Source organism: Euphorbia lathyris, chromosome 9 (assembly GCF_963576675.1).
Source record: "Euphorbia lathyris chromosome 9, ddEupLath1.1, whole genome shotgun sequence".
Classification (NCBI taxonomy): Eukaryota; Viridiplantae; Streptophyta; class Magnoliopsida; order Malpighiales; family Euphorbiaceae; genus Euphorbia; species Euphorbia lathyris.
The window spans coordinates 28,351,146-28,367,607 of NC_088918.1; the positions used below are offsets into that span (position 1 = coordinate 28,351,146).

The 16,462-nt window shown below is 37.8% G+C and overlaps 1 protein-coding gene across 2 annotated transcripts; it reads left to right on the plus strand.

Moving 5' to 3' along the window:
* Positions 1 to 10,250: 10,250 nt before the first annotated feature.
* Positions 10,251 to 16,030, plus strand: LOC136205425 (serine/threonine-protein phosphatase PP1-like). Of its 2 annotated transcripts, XM_065996014.1 has the most exons (4): positions 10,254 to 10,777; positions 14,542 to 15,101; positions 15,343 to 15,615; positions 15,759 to 16,030. In XM_065996014.1, exons 1-4 carry the CDS (start codon positions 10,603 to 10,605, stop codon positions 15,780 to 15,782), a joined length of 1,032 nt encoding a protein of 343 aa, XP_065852086.1. In that variant the 5' UTR covers positions 10,254 to 10,602; the 3' UTR covers positions 15,783 to 16,030. The 2 variants fall into 2 exon arrangements, with proteins under 2 accessions (XP_065852085.1, XP_065852086.1); XM_065996013.1 differs by having other exon boundaries at positions 10,251 to 10,777; positions 15,343 to 16,030.
* Positions 16,031 to 16,462: the final 432 nt, after the last annotated feature.

Genomic DNA, 16,462 nt, shown 5'->3' on the forward strand with positions numbered 1-16,462 from the left:
TCTTAAGTTGTGTCAAGTTCTTACTCTTCCCCAAAATTCCTCCCACTCGAATGGAGAGGTCCGTTTGAATCAAGTTCCTCAAAGAACTCGAGGTATCGTGGGTGAAAATGATTCAACCCCATGGTTTAAACATACTTAAGTCGCGTTTGCGACTAGTACATAACTCATATGGAGTAGATGACAGTCTTAGAGGGCACTCGGTTTAGGACATATGTTCTATGAGCAAAGCACCCCCCCACATGATTTTTGGGGTCCTAGGTCACGTTGTTGTGGTATGTTAGACGATATTGTAAGAATATATGATCATGCAAAGGCAAGAAGGATAACAAAACGTTTTGTATATTCTTTAATCCATATTAATTATATCTATTAAAAGATTAACAAAGAGAAGACTAATCGTGTTGAACTCTTTGACGGTGATCTACTATTAGTGTAGCAATCCTCCGTAGCTTGATACAATTTCCAATCAACCTCTTAGATACTCAAGTATAGAGTATCCTCTAATGTTAATTAGTCCACACGAACAAACGAATAACGAACTACGAAGAGGAGCAATGAAATCCGACTAGGGTTTAAGGTGTTTGGAGATAACTTTTTGTCAATTGCTTTAAGAATATAAAATCTTAAAAACTACTAGTGTTAGCCTTACCCCTATATGAGATTATGAGTGTTTATATTTGTTTTGGGAAAATTACAAAAATGGGTGTAATGGGAGGCCCATTTACATTTTAAGACCCATTATTGTTCAACTTACATATATAGACTGATTTAATTTGAAATACCCACAATACCCTTCATATATATAAGTTACTTAATCAGATTATCCCCTCTTCTCTCTTTTCTCGGATAAATCTCACTCTCACTCTCACAGCTCGCTCTTTCTCTCTCTTATTTTTCCTTAAGATCCTTCATCAATCCAAGCCCAAGCCTTGTCATGTAAGTATGATGTTAGTTTCATATGGTTAAATCGCTTTGAACTCGTTGATGTTAGTTTCAGCAGCAGTTTACTTTTGAGGTTAGAAATTTGTAAATCTGAACTTCGTTCGCGGAAGATCGTGTGCTTGGCATATTATGATTTCGTTTCGCGAAATCTTAATATGCGAAGTCTATTGAAGGCTGTGTATGCGTTTGTTGTTCGCATACTTCGCGGAATTCGCATATGGAATATACGCAAAGTATGCGAAGATATGGTGTTCCATTATTGGGTTCGCACACTTCGCATATTTTACGTATTTGCGAAGTATGCGAAGTCTGAGAATGTATTTGCGAAATATGCGAATTCGCATATTCGAATAACTGCGAATTATGCGAAGTATGCGAAGTGTATGTTATTTCATTCTGTTATCTCATTCCTTTTTTTTGTTTATTATTGATAGAAGCATGTCAGACCAGTTTGTGTTGTGTGTGATCATGTGGAATGGCCGGTGGAAAACAGTTGGTAAGACCATGATATACGAGGGGGGTGAGAAGAAATTGATGAAGATGTCTCCGGGATTGAGCTTGGAAAGGCTGCAAGAGATAGTATACACTACTGCTCATGTTGATCCAATGTCATTTGATCTGCGTATGACTATGCAGTTAACTTACGGACGAAATCAACTACCTGGGGCAGTAGTTCCGATTGTTGATTCAAGTGATGTTGAGTGTTTTTTAGATTATTGTCGGATGAAAAATGACGATGTTACCCCACTATATGCTAATTTTGAGTCACGAACAATCCAACCGCGAGTCACGAAGGTAGAGAATGTTATTCATTCAAGTTGTGATGCCAATGCCACGGTTGTATTTGAAACAACTCCTAAAGTAGACAACACAACTGTTGAACGCCCCCCCCATAGGCCAGAAAAAGAACCAATCACTGAGTGCAATATTGCATCCCACACTCCTGGTTTAGATGATATTAGCTCGAATTCGGTTTATCATCCGGAGGACCAGATGTACGACGATGACATTTGGGGTCATGATGACACAGAGGAAACGGTAAATGATGGACAAACTACCCCTCCGAGACAATCGCATTGCGAAGCTGTTCCCCAAAGTAGGGTATTGGCAGAGAATGTAGAAACAATAAGGAAGAGGAGTGATCCATTTCGATGGCTACCTGAGATCCATGATGCACCTAAGTTTACTATTGAAGATAGTTCATCGAAAGGGGTCATCGGTTTAAAGGTACACGACATGTTCTCCAACAAACGAGAATTGTAGGATGCACTAGGTAAATACGCAGTGAATAACAGGTTCAAATGGAAAGTGTACAAGTCTAACAAGTCCATGTTTGAGGTTAGATGTAGACATTCGGATGTATGTAAATGGCATGCTGGAGGAATTGCGATATCCAATTCAAGTATGTTTAGGCTCCAAAGAATGGATACAATGGACAACCACACATGTTCTAGGGATCAAATGTTACCACATCACAGGCAAGCGGGGAAACGAGTGGTTGGCATACTACTTTCAGATAAGTTTGATATCCAGGGTAGAGTGTTTAGACCAAAGGACATTGTGAAAGATTTTGAGACCCACTATAAAATAAACTTGTCGTATATGCAGGCTTGGAGAGCAAGGAATTGGGCGATAGAATATGTAATGGGTTCACCGGAAGAGTCATACATGTTGTTGCCGGACTACTGTGAGACGTTGAAAGCATACAACCCAGGTACGGTAACACATATTCAAACCGACGATGCTGATCATTTTCAGTACTTCTTTATGGCGTTTGGTCCTTCACTTAGAGCTTTTAAAGAACACATTCGGCCTGTCATTTGCGTTGATGGAGCCTTCCTAAAAGGTAAGTATCCAGGACAATTGTACATTGCAGTTGGGAAAGATGGTAATAACCAGATTTATCCTATCGCTTTTGGGGTTGGACCAAACGAGAGCAACGAGGCTTGGAGTTGGTTTATGAACAAGCTCAAAGAATGTATTGGGGACATAGAGAATTTTGCCGTCATCTCTGATAGGCACAAATGAATTGACTATGCTGTGAACTTGGTGTTTCCAAATGCAATACACGGATGTTGTTGTCACCATTTGAAAATGAACCTGCAGGCCAAATTCAGGCCAGTTAGAAAGATAGGCGATGTGTACTGGGGAGCTGCTAAAGCTTATAGGGTTTCAGATTTTATCGAAGCATTCGCTCGACTACGTGAGCTACATGGCCCAGCATCAGTATATCTAGAGCAAGCTGGTATCCAGAGATGGTCGCGTGCATATTTTCATACCCGTCGTTATAACATAATGACAACAAACATTGCTGAATCATGGAACGCGGTAATGGTTGAAGGAAGACATTTGCCCATCACAATGTTGATAAAGTACATTAGAACTACTGTCCAACGATGGTTCTACGAAAGACAAACAGCGGCTGGTAAATATTTTATACGTTGTCATTTCTGGTAATTTAGATGATACATAAATACATTACCTTTATGTTTCCATTTCCAGGAGCACGAGAACATTATCTGTCATTGTACGGTGAACGGAAGATGAAGAAACATGTTACTAAAGCTATACCATGTACATTCAGTGGAATAAACCAACACACATTTCAAATTGGGGACCGAGGGAAAGGGGGTATTGTTGACTTAGATGCAGGTACTTGCACGTGTAGGCAATGGCAACTTTCTCAATTTCCTTGTAAACATGTATGTAAAGTTGCATGTGAGAATCGACTAAGTAACGCATACCAATGGGTTGATAAATATTACACCAACAACGCAGTTAGATTAGCTTACGCAGAGTGTATCTACCCACTCGGACCCCAGACGGAGTGGACAAACTGTGACCCTCCAAGGAAGGTGCTTCCCCCTGTAAAAGGTGCTGCCCCAGTTGGACGACCAAGAAGTCAGAACAGAAGACCGTCATAAGGTGAAAACCCATTGCCAATTGTATGTAGCCGATGTGGGAATAGCGGGCATAATAGGTTGAATTGTCACCGACTGTTGCCAAATACAATTCAAACTCCAAGTACAATAGCAAGTTCACGAAGTTCTAGGACTTCGAACAATTGATGCGGTTTGAGCAGAATTTATCCTTATGTTTTTGTAAGAACAAGTATCCTTATGTTTTTGTAAGAACAAGTATCCTTATGTTTTTGTAAGAACAAGTATCCTTATGTTTTTGTAAGAACAAGTATTCTTATGTCTTGTGAGATTAATTATTGTAATGAATTTGTACGATGAAGCTTTATTATGTTTTGTAGAATTATGTTTACTAATTCAGTAGATAGCACATAGGATAGTGGGTTCTGTATAATGATTCAGTAGATAGCACATGGGATAGTGGGTTCTGTAAAATGATTCAGTAGATAGCACATAGGATAGTGGGTTCTGTATAATGATTCAGTAGATAGCACATGGGATAGTGGGTTCTATATAATGATTCAGTAGATAACACATGAGATAGTGGGGTCTGTAATGATTCAGTAGATAGCACATGGGATCTTTCGCTTTATGCTTTCTATAAGACCCACACATCCCAGTCTCCATTATTACCCACTTGTGAAAATGGATCCATCCAACTTCCCCATGGAATATAGCATCATCACAACCCTCAACCAGTCTGAGTGTACTCAAAAGATGATTGAATATCAATATGATGTTGTCCGCTGTTACGGGCAAACATTTATTCAACCGGAAATGTTTCATCCTGATTTCCCGTTTATGTCTTGTTTCAAACTTCCAATAAGGGGAGAGTTCCCCGGGAGCTCAATGCACATGTGTTGGTTCTTATGCTACATGCATTACATACCAATAGAATTTTCTTTATCTGAATGGTGTGACGGTCTATGTGGAGGTACTATTCCTGCAAACGTACAAACATTTATGAAATGGTTTATGCGACTTGATGCATGGAATGCGTATTTTTCTCGATTGTTGTTTGAAAACGCGAGGGTTTTCAGAGCAAACTATACGCAGAGGAAAAATATTTCTGTAATATTTTTCCTGAAAGTGACACCGTCTACTGCATTTTATGAGCTTCATGATGCTTATCCAACTTCTTTATGTGCAAATTGGCAATCTTTTGTTGATGCATCTATTTCTCTCCAACGAGCAAGTGCACAAAAAAACAATTGCAGTGAAGTCTGGAGACGTGCCGAAACACCATGGTCAAGTCTTCCATCTGATTATATCGACACAATCCATGAAGCTGTAGAGATTTTTGAGACCGAGCAGTCTGTTGGGATTGATATGAGGGATTAATGTAGTTTATGTGTTGTTAAACTAGTCCAATAATGTGTTTTTAGAATGTTTGGATGTATCGAAATAATGTGTGTTTTTAGAATGTTTGGTTGTATCGAAATAATGTGTGTTTTAGTTTGTGTAAAACAACTTCGCGAATATATGGACAACTTCGCGATTTTAGAGATATGCGAATTCGCGAATACACCAGTTTGCGGATCAGGATGTATGTCCGCGAAGTGGATGTTCGCGAATACACCAGTTTGCGGATCAGGATGTATGTCCGCGAAGTGGATGTTCGCGAATACACCAGTTTGCAGATCAGGAGGTATGTTCGCGAAGCTGATGTGCTTCGCATATGCAATGGTACCTTCGCGAATATGAATACTGCGAACTGGTAGCTTCGCGAATTCAGTGATATGCGAATTCGCGAATGCAATGGGCACAATATATAACAAAAGATATAACACGTACAAAAAACACCAATAGTAAAACTCAAAATTTATACAGTTTGCCATGGAAAATTTCAAGGATAACACGTAATCTAAGGAAATCTCCGTCATCTGGGTCTAATTCATGCACCTGCCGACCAGCTATTAAAAGTTGAGAAAAAATGCACACCAGTATCCCACAATCGTTCGATGCTGTTCTCTATTGTGGAGTGTCTGGTAGCCTAGTCCACCCTATCCAGTTGTCCTGATTTTGACTAGTCCACCCTATGGTTTTGCCAATAGCGTATGCAAGTACGGTCATGGGCCTCTAGAGTACTTGACCAAGCTTCTCCTCACTATCATTAGAAAGACAACTATCATATATGTACATGTGCATATTCGTTGTATTTAGCACTCCTAATATCCAGTGGTTTCCTTTTATGTTGAATGGCATGAATATTCGCTTCAAACCCTTCCATGGTCTCATAAACATGTCATCTCTCCCATTGATCGTATTACACACGTGGCCCATATCCAGATTGTGTGAAAATTGTATATATCCGGTGAATTGGCTATCACATGTAGTCCAGTCCGCATCTAAACCATTCTCGAACGACTGGCGCCGCAACAGATACATGAATGCATCGATGTGCTAGTTAAAAAAGAAATATAGACATAAGTCAAACATATGCTTCACAAACATATGCATCACAAACAAACAAACCATAATATTTAAAAGCAATACCTCGCCGTCCCAATATTTTCCCGGTGTCTCGGCTTGTATGAACCACGGGATTTTCGGCTGCAGTGGTTCTGTCCCTTTAACGAGCCTTGATGACTTTTTGTTGCAAAAATTCCTCCATACCTCATATGTAGACACATCGTCCTTATCAATCCGGACTGACCATGACGTAGGTACAAGAGGTGCCCTAGGAAAGGCGGGACTCTGTGATACGACAATATCCATGCACTGATCTACCGTCTTAGTTCCCTTCTTGGCTACCTTCTTAGTTCCCTTCGTAGCCAACTGCTTACACCTTTTTCTTTTCTTTTCCTCCGTGTACGGTGTTGTCACGTGATGTGATCGCTTCCTTTGTCGCACCACCCTTAACGGCTGAGGCTTATGCATATCATCTATCACGGCTTGTGTGTTCTCGCTTAAAGTGATAATTGCTTCTTGTCAAAATATAACGACCAACATCCTGTAAGGAACATATTAAAAATAAATATAAAACTACATGTATATAAACTATCATATACCTTTTCAGGGAGCATCTCTTGTGGTTCCGTGTCATCGTCGATTTCAATCAACTCCCCACACTGCTCCTCCTTCCTCTCACCCTCTTCTTTCTTATCCTCTCCACACTGCTCTTCCTTCCTCTCACCCTCTTCCTTCCTCTCACTCTCTTCCTTCTTATCTACTCCACTCTGGTCTTCTTTCCTATCCTGGTCTTCATTCTTCTTTTCTTCTTCACTATGTTCCGCACCATGCTCTTCTACAACGTTCGCCTCCCCCACATCCCCATCTATTCCCCTACAAAGTCGAAATTTGTATACATATCACATCCAAGATGCTCTCCCATCCGATCTGCCTTACTCACAGCCCGTAGCTCCGCCATCAACTCCTCCTTCAACTCCACCCTCAACTCGTCCTTCAACTCCGCCCTCAACTCTCCCTTTAACTCCACCTTCAACTCTGCCCTCAATTCCTCCTTGAACTCCACCTTCAACTCTGCCATCAACCCCTCCTTCAACTCCACCCTCTCCCGCCTATTAGACTCACTGAACTCCGATCTCATCTTCCGCTCGAATTCATCTGCCAATGAATCTTTAAGTTCCACCTTCAACATTTCAAATCTCTCCCGCATCCTTGCCTTCCTTTCTTCTTCCTCATTTGCCTGTACATTCACTTCATTCTTCTTCTTACACCTCTTCTCGTTTCTAATTTTGCCCTCCTCATCTATATAAATATACTCTTCCTCCTCATTTCCAACATCCTCTTCGCCCTGATTACCTACAGCATTCTCTTCCTCACTCTCTACAGAATTCTCTTCCTCATTATGTACCTCATTCTCTTCCTCATTGTTCTCCTCTTCTTGACTTAGCTCAGACCCCTTATAAGGTGCGAATAACACATCAAGGTCAAGGTCTACAACTTTCCCATCAAAATAATCCTTCATTGGTGCATACCAATCGCACTTTGCCTCGTCTTCCTCGATAACAAGTTCAGATGCTTGCACATCAGCTGACTGAAAACATGAAAAATCAAACCCAACTCCATAAGCACATGTTACTTACATCCAAAGCACACATTAATTCTGTACACAAGACATATGTACTTACCTTAAATATTTCTTCAGCTTCTAAGAAAGTTATATTCTTTGCACTTATCCACCGACATATACAAGGGTACACGTTCTTTGGTCTCCTCAAATAGTATTTAGGGGGTGCACGCAATATCTCCAGTATCCAAACCTACAAAGTATTAAATAAAAATCATTATAGTTGAAATCTAACATTAAGTAAATCACATGAATATAGGAAACATACATGGAACGCTTGTGCTAATCCATGAAGCTGATATGGGACGGCCTTCTTCTTTCCTTCTTCCACGTTGTACGCGTCAAATGCCTTCTTCCTTCCTGGGATCCCACGTCCCATCGTCTTGTACAGCTCATTCCAAGCAGGCACACCCCATGGAAACGAGTTAAATACAGTCAGGAAATCAGTTAGGTTGATGATATTGTCATCAACCTTTTTCACTGCATCAGTTGTGAGTAGGAACCTGTGTATAACGAACAACATAGCCATTGCCACCGCATCATCGTTATTTTTTTTTCCAATTAGTCTCTAAGAAGGTATCGAATATATCTTTGTGATTTATGCTCTCTCTACCTCCAAAATAGAGATTCCTCAATCTGTTTTCCCTTTTATAATTGCTCATCCGTTTAAAAATTGGTAACGGATCACCTAGTCTCAATCCGGTTATGAGTGCAAATTCACGCTGACCGAATTTCACTTCAACACCATTGATTTGGAACCACATTTCTCCGGATTTACCCTCTTTCGGATTGATCTCCATTGTAAGAACCCCGTGGCATAGAGGAGAGGACAACGAATACACTTCGAAGTCCACCAAATGCCCAAAACATGTTTTCCTGAACATGGCCAACTGCAATGTGGATAATCTTTCTTTCACTTTCTTCATCACCTCAGCATCAGAACGAACTGTGATAGTAGCTCTCGTATCATAGGCGTAGGGATACCTAAACGTGTCTTTGATACTCTTCTTAAGTGTCTTTGATGTCCTCTTCCTCTTTTTGGAATTAGACTTAGAATGATCACCCTTCCAAATCATAAAGTATATCAAATTAGTCAAGTAAATACTCATTTCGCGAATATGACATTCGCGAACTGACAAGCGCATTCGCGACTTCGCATATGCGGAACAATAGCATATGCATCGCCTGCTTTGTGGACATGAGTTTACTTCGCAGATTTTGATCTTCGCGAAGTAAACTCATATTCGGTAAACTCATATTCGCGAACTGGTCGATTCTGTAAAATTTGGTCCCCACAACTGATTTTAACTATTTATAAGTATCATTATAACAAAACGAAGCTATGAACCAACGAAAAAACACAATAAATTTGCAAACCCTACTTCTAAATCGCATGAGAAGTAAAATCACCGTAGTATAGGAATAGAAGCGTTAAAACCTAATCAGAAATCACAAAATAACATACCTTCTTGCCGGTTCTTGCCATTGGAATCGGTTGAAAGTCGCTGGAAGAAGAAATGTAAAGATTGAAGGTGTTGAAGATGTTCGTCGTTCGAGTTTTTTGGTGTTCGTCGTTCAAGTTCGCGAATGGTTTAGGGGTGAAATGCAAAAGTTCTAATATATATATGAAGGGCATTTCCGGAAAGTTTTAAGGGCATAGTCTATATATGTAAGTTGGTTGATAATGGGTCTTAAAATGTAAATGGGCCTCCCATTTGACCCAATTTTATAATTTACCCATTTTTTTTCTCCTTACCAAATCACATCCTAATCCAATTAGGAAGTAATGATATATTTCTAATTAGATAGGTTTTAAATTTATTTTTAATTACTAATATTATATATTAGATAATTGGATAAATCTTTTAAGGAAATATAATTAATTTATTAATTCCATAAAATCTAATTTAAAACCTTCCTAATTAATTAGCTAATTCAAATAAATATAATTATCTTTATTTTGATAAATTAAAGTTTAGGTAAGGATAAGTCTACCCACTCCCAAGGTCAGGACAAACCACAGAACTCGATGAAGGTTTACAGTGGAATTTACAGATCACCTACCAATGATGGCTAAATTTTGACGGAGTAGGGATAATTACACTAATTCAAATTAACCAATATACATGAATCCATTTCAATTCTCTGTACGTAAACATCGACCCATCTGATGTGCCACGTGGAACCGATTCCAATTTACTATAAGTTTTATATTATAAACCTAATTATGAGTAAGTGTAAACTATATGGAAAGAACACTAAGAATTGCCTAGAATGCACCAAATTGTTGTGCCCAAATATTATATAGAAAAGTGAAAGGAAACTTATTTCAATTTTTCCCCTAACAAACAAGTTTATTCCATTCCTAGAAATTTACCCAAATTGTTAGGTTAGGTCATTCCACTTGCAATTTGAAAAACCCTATCTTTCTTCTTTCTTCTTTCTAAAAAACAATTCTCCTAAAATGTTCCAGACTTGCTCATGTCCACCCAAAACGTCACTCTTTTCTCCACGAAACGACATCTGACCACACCTCCCTCCCTCTCCTTCCCTCTTCTTCATCTTCAAAGGCACATGTTGCTCTCGTCTTCCTCATCTTTTCGTTTCTCAGTCACATCCGAAGGATAACCCACCGTTGACTTTTCTTTCCTACTCTACTCTGCTTTGATTTTTAGTTTCTCAACTCAAAAAGAGAAAGGAGCAACTCGAATGGACCAAGCTGTTCTAGATGATATTATCAAGCGGCTTTTAGAGGTTAGGGGTAAACCTGGTAAGCAGGTTCAATTATCTGAGGCTGAGATCCGGCAGCTTTGTACTGTCTCTAAAGAGATTTTTAGTCAACAACCTAATCTCTTGGACCTTGAAGCTCCCATCAAGATATGTGGTATTTTTCTTACTTTTTGGAAAATCCAAGGATGTTTTGATTCTTCTCTTTTTCGGATTTCTTTGCTTACTGTTTTATTTTGTTTAATTTGTGACTTTGTGTTTTACTTTTGTTATTTTTCTAGTTATTGATTAGGATTGTTTAATTTCTTTGCTGTTGGGAGTCAATTTGACATGATTATGTTCGTATTTGATATAAAATCAGTAAGATTGTTGTGTTCTCGTTGAGTTTTATTTGGTTGTTCCTGGTGGTTTTAGAGGTCAATTTTGTGTTTTATGAGGGGTTTACTTTAGATGAAACCCATTTGATGCTATAGGTTACTGCGTGCTTTACTGTGGTTTTGCTGCCCCTTTCTAAGTTTTCTTTGTATTTTGATGTTGGCAAGTTTTGTGCTGAACTGTGTTGATTTTTTTTTACTTGTTTGTGATGTTGTTGTGCTTTCGTTATCTTGTCTGGGGTGCTGTCTGTTTATTATACACACCCTAATTTTGCATTATGATGCAGTTTATTTCTGATTATGTGGAGAGGCCATTTCTTTTTGTGGGTTAAGATGAGGGATCTTTTGTTGTGGCCATTTAGCTATATGGCTTCAAATGTGTATCTTCTCTTTTATTTGTTTCTTTGAGGTCATTTGGCTTCCATTGTATATTTTGAACTCATCTGGAGTTTATGGTTTCTATTTTGCCAGACTGATTTATGGAATGGTCTTAATTTCTTGGGAGTTACTTATAAAGTGGGAGATACCTGTATTCCATTTATGGTTATCTAGTTTTGGCTACTCAATTTTCTGTTTGATACACAAATGCATCCCTTGATTTTATGTTCTTTATCCATGGAGTTTCATATTGAATTAGACTTAAGCCCCTTTGGGTTTTATATATTTGTCTAGAACCTGACTGATCAGCAGGTGTATGGTACGACTTAAACTTGCCAAAACCATCTCGTTAATTAAAGCTAGGTACCATGTTTTCAATTGCTTTTATGTTTGTTTCAATTTTGTTAATCTAAGTTGGAGCTTTCTTGTCGAATTTCCTTCTAGATGTGTTGCTTGTCTGTGAGTTAGAAACATCAGGTTGTTTAGTTTTTAATTTTTGAATCTATGTCTATTACAGACAAATTGGATGAAAAATCTTTGACATAGTTAATGTTTGGGAGATTATCATAATTATCATTATATATATATATATATATATTTTTTTTTTTTTTTTGAAAAAATCATTATATATTTTTAGTCTGCAACACTAGTGCCGCATAAAATCAAAATGGGAAAAAGTCATCTTTATAATTGTTGTATTTCAACTGAATATGTGACATGTATACTGATTGATAAAAGTGTAAAGAATGCATTTACTTTAGTCCCAGAATTTTTGCAGCAAATAGTAAGATGCTTATTTTAAGTTGGTGCATTTTATTTTTGGCTCCAAAAGGTTTATCCAGTGCTTGGCATTCTTGTGGTAAATAAATTGTGTTATCTACGATAACTAAGCCTTATCTCCACTTGATGCCTTGCTATTTGAATCTTTCTTTTACAGTCAATCCTGTTGAATATATGATCTTTAGAGAGGTGTAGCACTTGGGTTGGCTATGCTTTTTCATTTTTTGTTTGCAATAAATAGTTCAGCGTCACCCAAATGCCCAATATATTCTTATCAATAACATTCTTTTTTTATACATTGTGCTCGTAGACCGTCCGTCATTTGAGATAGGCCAAGCAGCTTTTAGTTGTATAGCTGACATGCACTATGAGTTTCTGATCTACAATTGTCTTTGAAAATCTGAATAAAAGTTTATGGCTGTTTTTTCATGGGGTAAAGAGTCTTCCACAGTGGATCCGATTGTTTTGTGAATACTGGTGTCACAGATGTTTGTTTGAATTGACCAGTTGCTAATTCCTATCCTTAAATTTGCGTATTATTCGGAAGCTTATGTGAACTGCATTTGTATGGTTTTTTCAGCTATCTAATGCACTAGGATGCAGGAATTCGTATACATTTGTCAAGCGAAGAACTATGAGCAATAAAATCATACTTTAACTGATTTAGGTTTGCATGTAATTTACAAAGGAAACAACCAAGCGTAACTTTAACTAGGATGCTAACTGTGCGTTAAGGCCTATTTTATTTTGACGTCTTATAGTCATCACAAAATAAGAGGGCGAGCCTTGGCGCAACGGTAAAACGTTGTTGTCGTGTGACCAGAGGTCACGGGTTCGAGTCTTAGGAGCGGCCTCTTGCCAATTAAATTGGCAAGGGAAGGCTTGCCCCCAATACACCCTTGTGGTGGGACCCCTCTCCGGACCCTCGCTCAGCGGGGACGCGTAATGCGACCGGGCCGCCCTTTTTATAGTCATCACAAAATAAGAGTCTAATCGATGCATTCAGATAACTATTGTATGTGTAAGTTGGCTAACCAACTTCTTGTATTACTTTATGTATAAGTTTATACAAGGTGGCTGGCCCTCTTCTGGTATTACTTATGCTGACTGTGTTGGGTTTGTGATGCATGAATTGTTGTATGTGCTATGTGCTTTCCTTGGCAACAATTGCATGTACAGTTTTCTCATGATGTGAGTTGTTATAAATACTTTATGGTATTTTTTGCACATTTCTCTCTAAATAACTGTTGATTGAGATGCAGATACGGTTTGTATCTTGGAGTAGTTATGGTTCTTTTTTCTTCTTTCTTGTTTAATGGATATTGACATACTTTTTCTTGTTATGAAGTTCTGTCTCCCTTCTTCTCTCTCTCTCTCTCTCTCTCTCTCAAACACACATTTCAGTTGCTTACCTACACATTAAAATCTTTCTATGTGCGTATCTGCATGCAATAGCATGTGTTGTATATGAGTTTACACTTGTGTGTGTGGATCCTCAGAAGATCCATACCATGATTTCTTAGAAAGATGAATGCTTGTTTTCCCAAACTGGCTTTTGTGTCTTTGTGGTCCATGCTATCCAGTATTATGTTCTGATTTCTGGTGCAAAACCACTTGCATGTACACAAATTATGCTAATATTGTTATCTTTGTCTTTCATAGAATTTGTCAATGGTGTGTTTGGATCCCATGCTGACTGCTGTTACGTGATTGATGGGTGATGATAGTTTATGATTTTAGTGATGTTAATATGGCTCAGCTTTTTAAGCCATTGCCAGTGTCAACTTTAATGGGTTAACTTTGTGGTGCTATGGGTTTAAATCTAGATAATTCCCTCATTGTATGGTTAGTTTGCAAACTTCTGAACGAGTTATTTGAATCCTGGTGTAATTATACCATGAAGAGCAGAGCAGTAATCAAAACATGGAAATTATCATTAGCTAATGTGTTTCATATCCAAACTTTCTGTAATCACAATGTTTATTATGTTGATTTCTCAGCCTTTGTCTCTTCTTCACGAACTGTTCACTCAACAGTATTCATTTTGGCGAATTTTCTGCTATACGTTGTTGTCTAATACTTTTATTTGCGTGCGATATTTCGGTTTTGAATTTCGTATGACCTTTAAATGTCTGATTTTGATTTCTTTGAATGCCCCTTTATATATCAAAAAAATTTGTATAGATAAATCATTTTATTAACTGATGTGTTATAAATTCATGGATTTGAAACCATTGTGTTTGTGTGTGTGGATGGAATTGGCGGAACTAGCCAACTAGTGAGAACAATTTAGACTTCAGAAGTGAAAGCATTAATATGTATATATAAACAAATAAATAAAGGAAAGGTTTGCAAATATCTGTTGATAGACTCTGTTTATCACATGCAGGTGATATCCATGGCCAATATTCAGATCTTCTAAGGCTGTTTGAATATGGTGGATTTCCTCCACACTCTAATTACTTATTTTTAGGGGATTACGTTGATCGAGGCAAGCAAAGTCTGGAGACCATATGTCTTCTCCTAGCATACAAGATAAAATATCCAGAAAACTTCTTCCTCTTGAGGGGAAACCATGAATGTGCTTCTATAAACCGGATATATGGTTTTTACGATGAATGTAAGAGGAGATTTAATGTTAGGTTATGGAAGATATTCACCGAATGTTTTAATTGCCTACCTGTGGCGGCTCTAATTGATGAGAAGATTCTCTGTATGCATGGAGGTCTTTCTCCTGACCTGCATAATTTGGATCAAATTAGACATATAATGCGTCCAACTGACGTTCCAGACACAGGTTTACTTTGTGATCTTCTGTGGTCGGATCCCAGCAAAGAAGTTCAAGGTTGGGGTGCGAATGACAGAGGAGTCTCGTTTACTTTTGGTCATGACAAGGTGACAGAGTTTCTTGAGAAGCATGATTTGGATCTAATTTGCCGAGCTCATCAGGTTCTTACCAACAATGGCATTTTAATTTATTTTTTGAAGTCTTTTATTCAAGTTCATATTTTCTCTATTACTATAACTCTCTGGAGAACAAACAATTTGGTACCATGCATAATGAACAGTTCAGTTTCTTCTGAGGAATTGCTTTCTATACAGCCTTTGAAGTTGTTGTAGGGCATATGCTTTTCTTATCTCTACCAGCATTTTCTCAATTCACCTTTTCCTCCTAAAATATGTTTTTCAGGTTGTGGAGGATGGCTACGAGTTTTTTGCCAACAGGCAACTTGTAACTATATTCTCGGCACCTAATTATTGCGGAGAATTTGATAATGCTGGTGCCATGATGAGTGTGGATGAGACACTAATGTGCTCTTTCCAAATATTAAAGCCTGCTGAGAAGAAGTCAAAATTTACTTTTGGGAGCACAACTACAACAAAACCCGGAAACTCTTCAGGAGTTGGCGTTTTTGGTAGTACAACTACGGCTAAGCCTGGCAACTCTCCTGCAGGGGTTAAGGTAAGTGCGACTGATGAAGTCATGAATCGGCTCTTTTTGTTGTGAAAGCTTACAGTTAGAATGTTTGATATTGTTGACTTCCTTGTATGTAATTCATGTTGTTTGCGATGCATATGATTTGGTTATGGTCTCTCGCCTTGCAGTCGATCTTGGGTGCAAAAGTATGACGGTATGGATACGTACGGGGTTAGTGAGTTGAAGATTTAGTTGGTTGATGAACAGAACACGCCAAGATTGATTGTCCATTTTAGTTTCAATCATATTATTATGATGAAAAAATTGTATAAATTGGAAGAGAAATTAGAAACTAGTGAATGCCAAAAGAAAGATTGTTTTAAAGTTCTATAAAGTTGTGTTTAAGGATAGACTCCTGATAATAGCTGCTGCTGCTATGATTTTATTATTTTCCATTTTACCCATTTCTCAATTTTAAATAGGGTAAATAATTTATTAGTCCTAACATTTTTACCTAACACACTGTTTAGTCCTCCTATTTTGAAAAATACATTATAAAGTCCCTACATTTTGTTAATATTAACTTTTTGGTTTTTCTGTTTAATGTGTTTTTCAAAATAGAGGGACTAAACAGTGTGTTAGTAAAAATGAGGGGATTAATAAATTATTTATCCTTCAAATACCCCTAACTTGCTAACATTCTAACATTGTTATCTTTCAACAAGATTATTTAGATCTGGTGCTTCTAATAATTTTCCTACATACCACTGATACTATAAAAATTGATTAGGGGTATCTGATGTTCAAATTTCAATGTCAAGTGTTCTGTTAATTTAGAACAAAATTAATATTTTCATTAAATCTTATTAATCTTTATTTATACAAAATATTT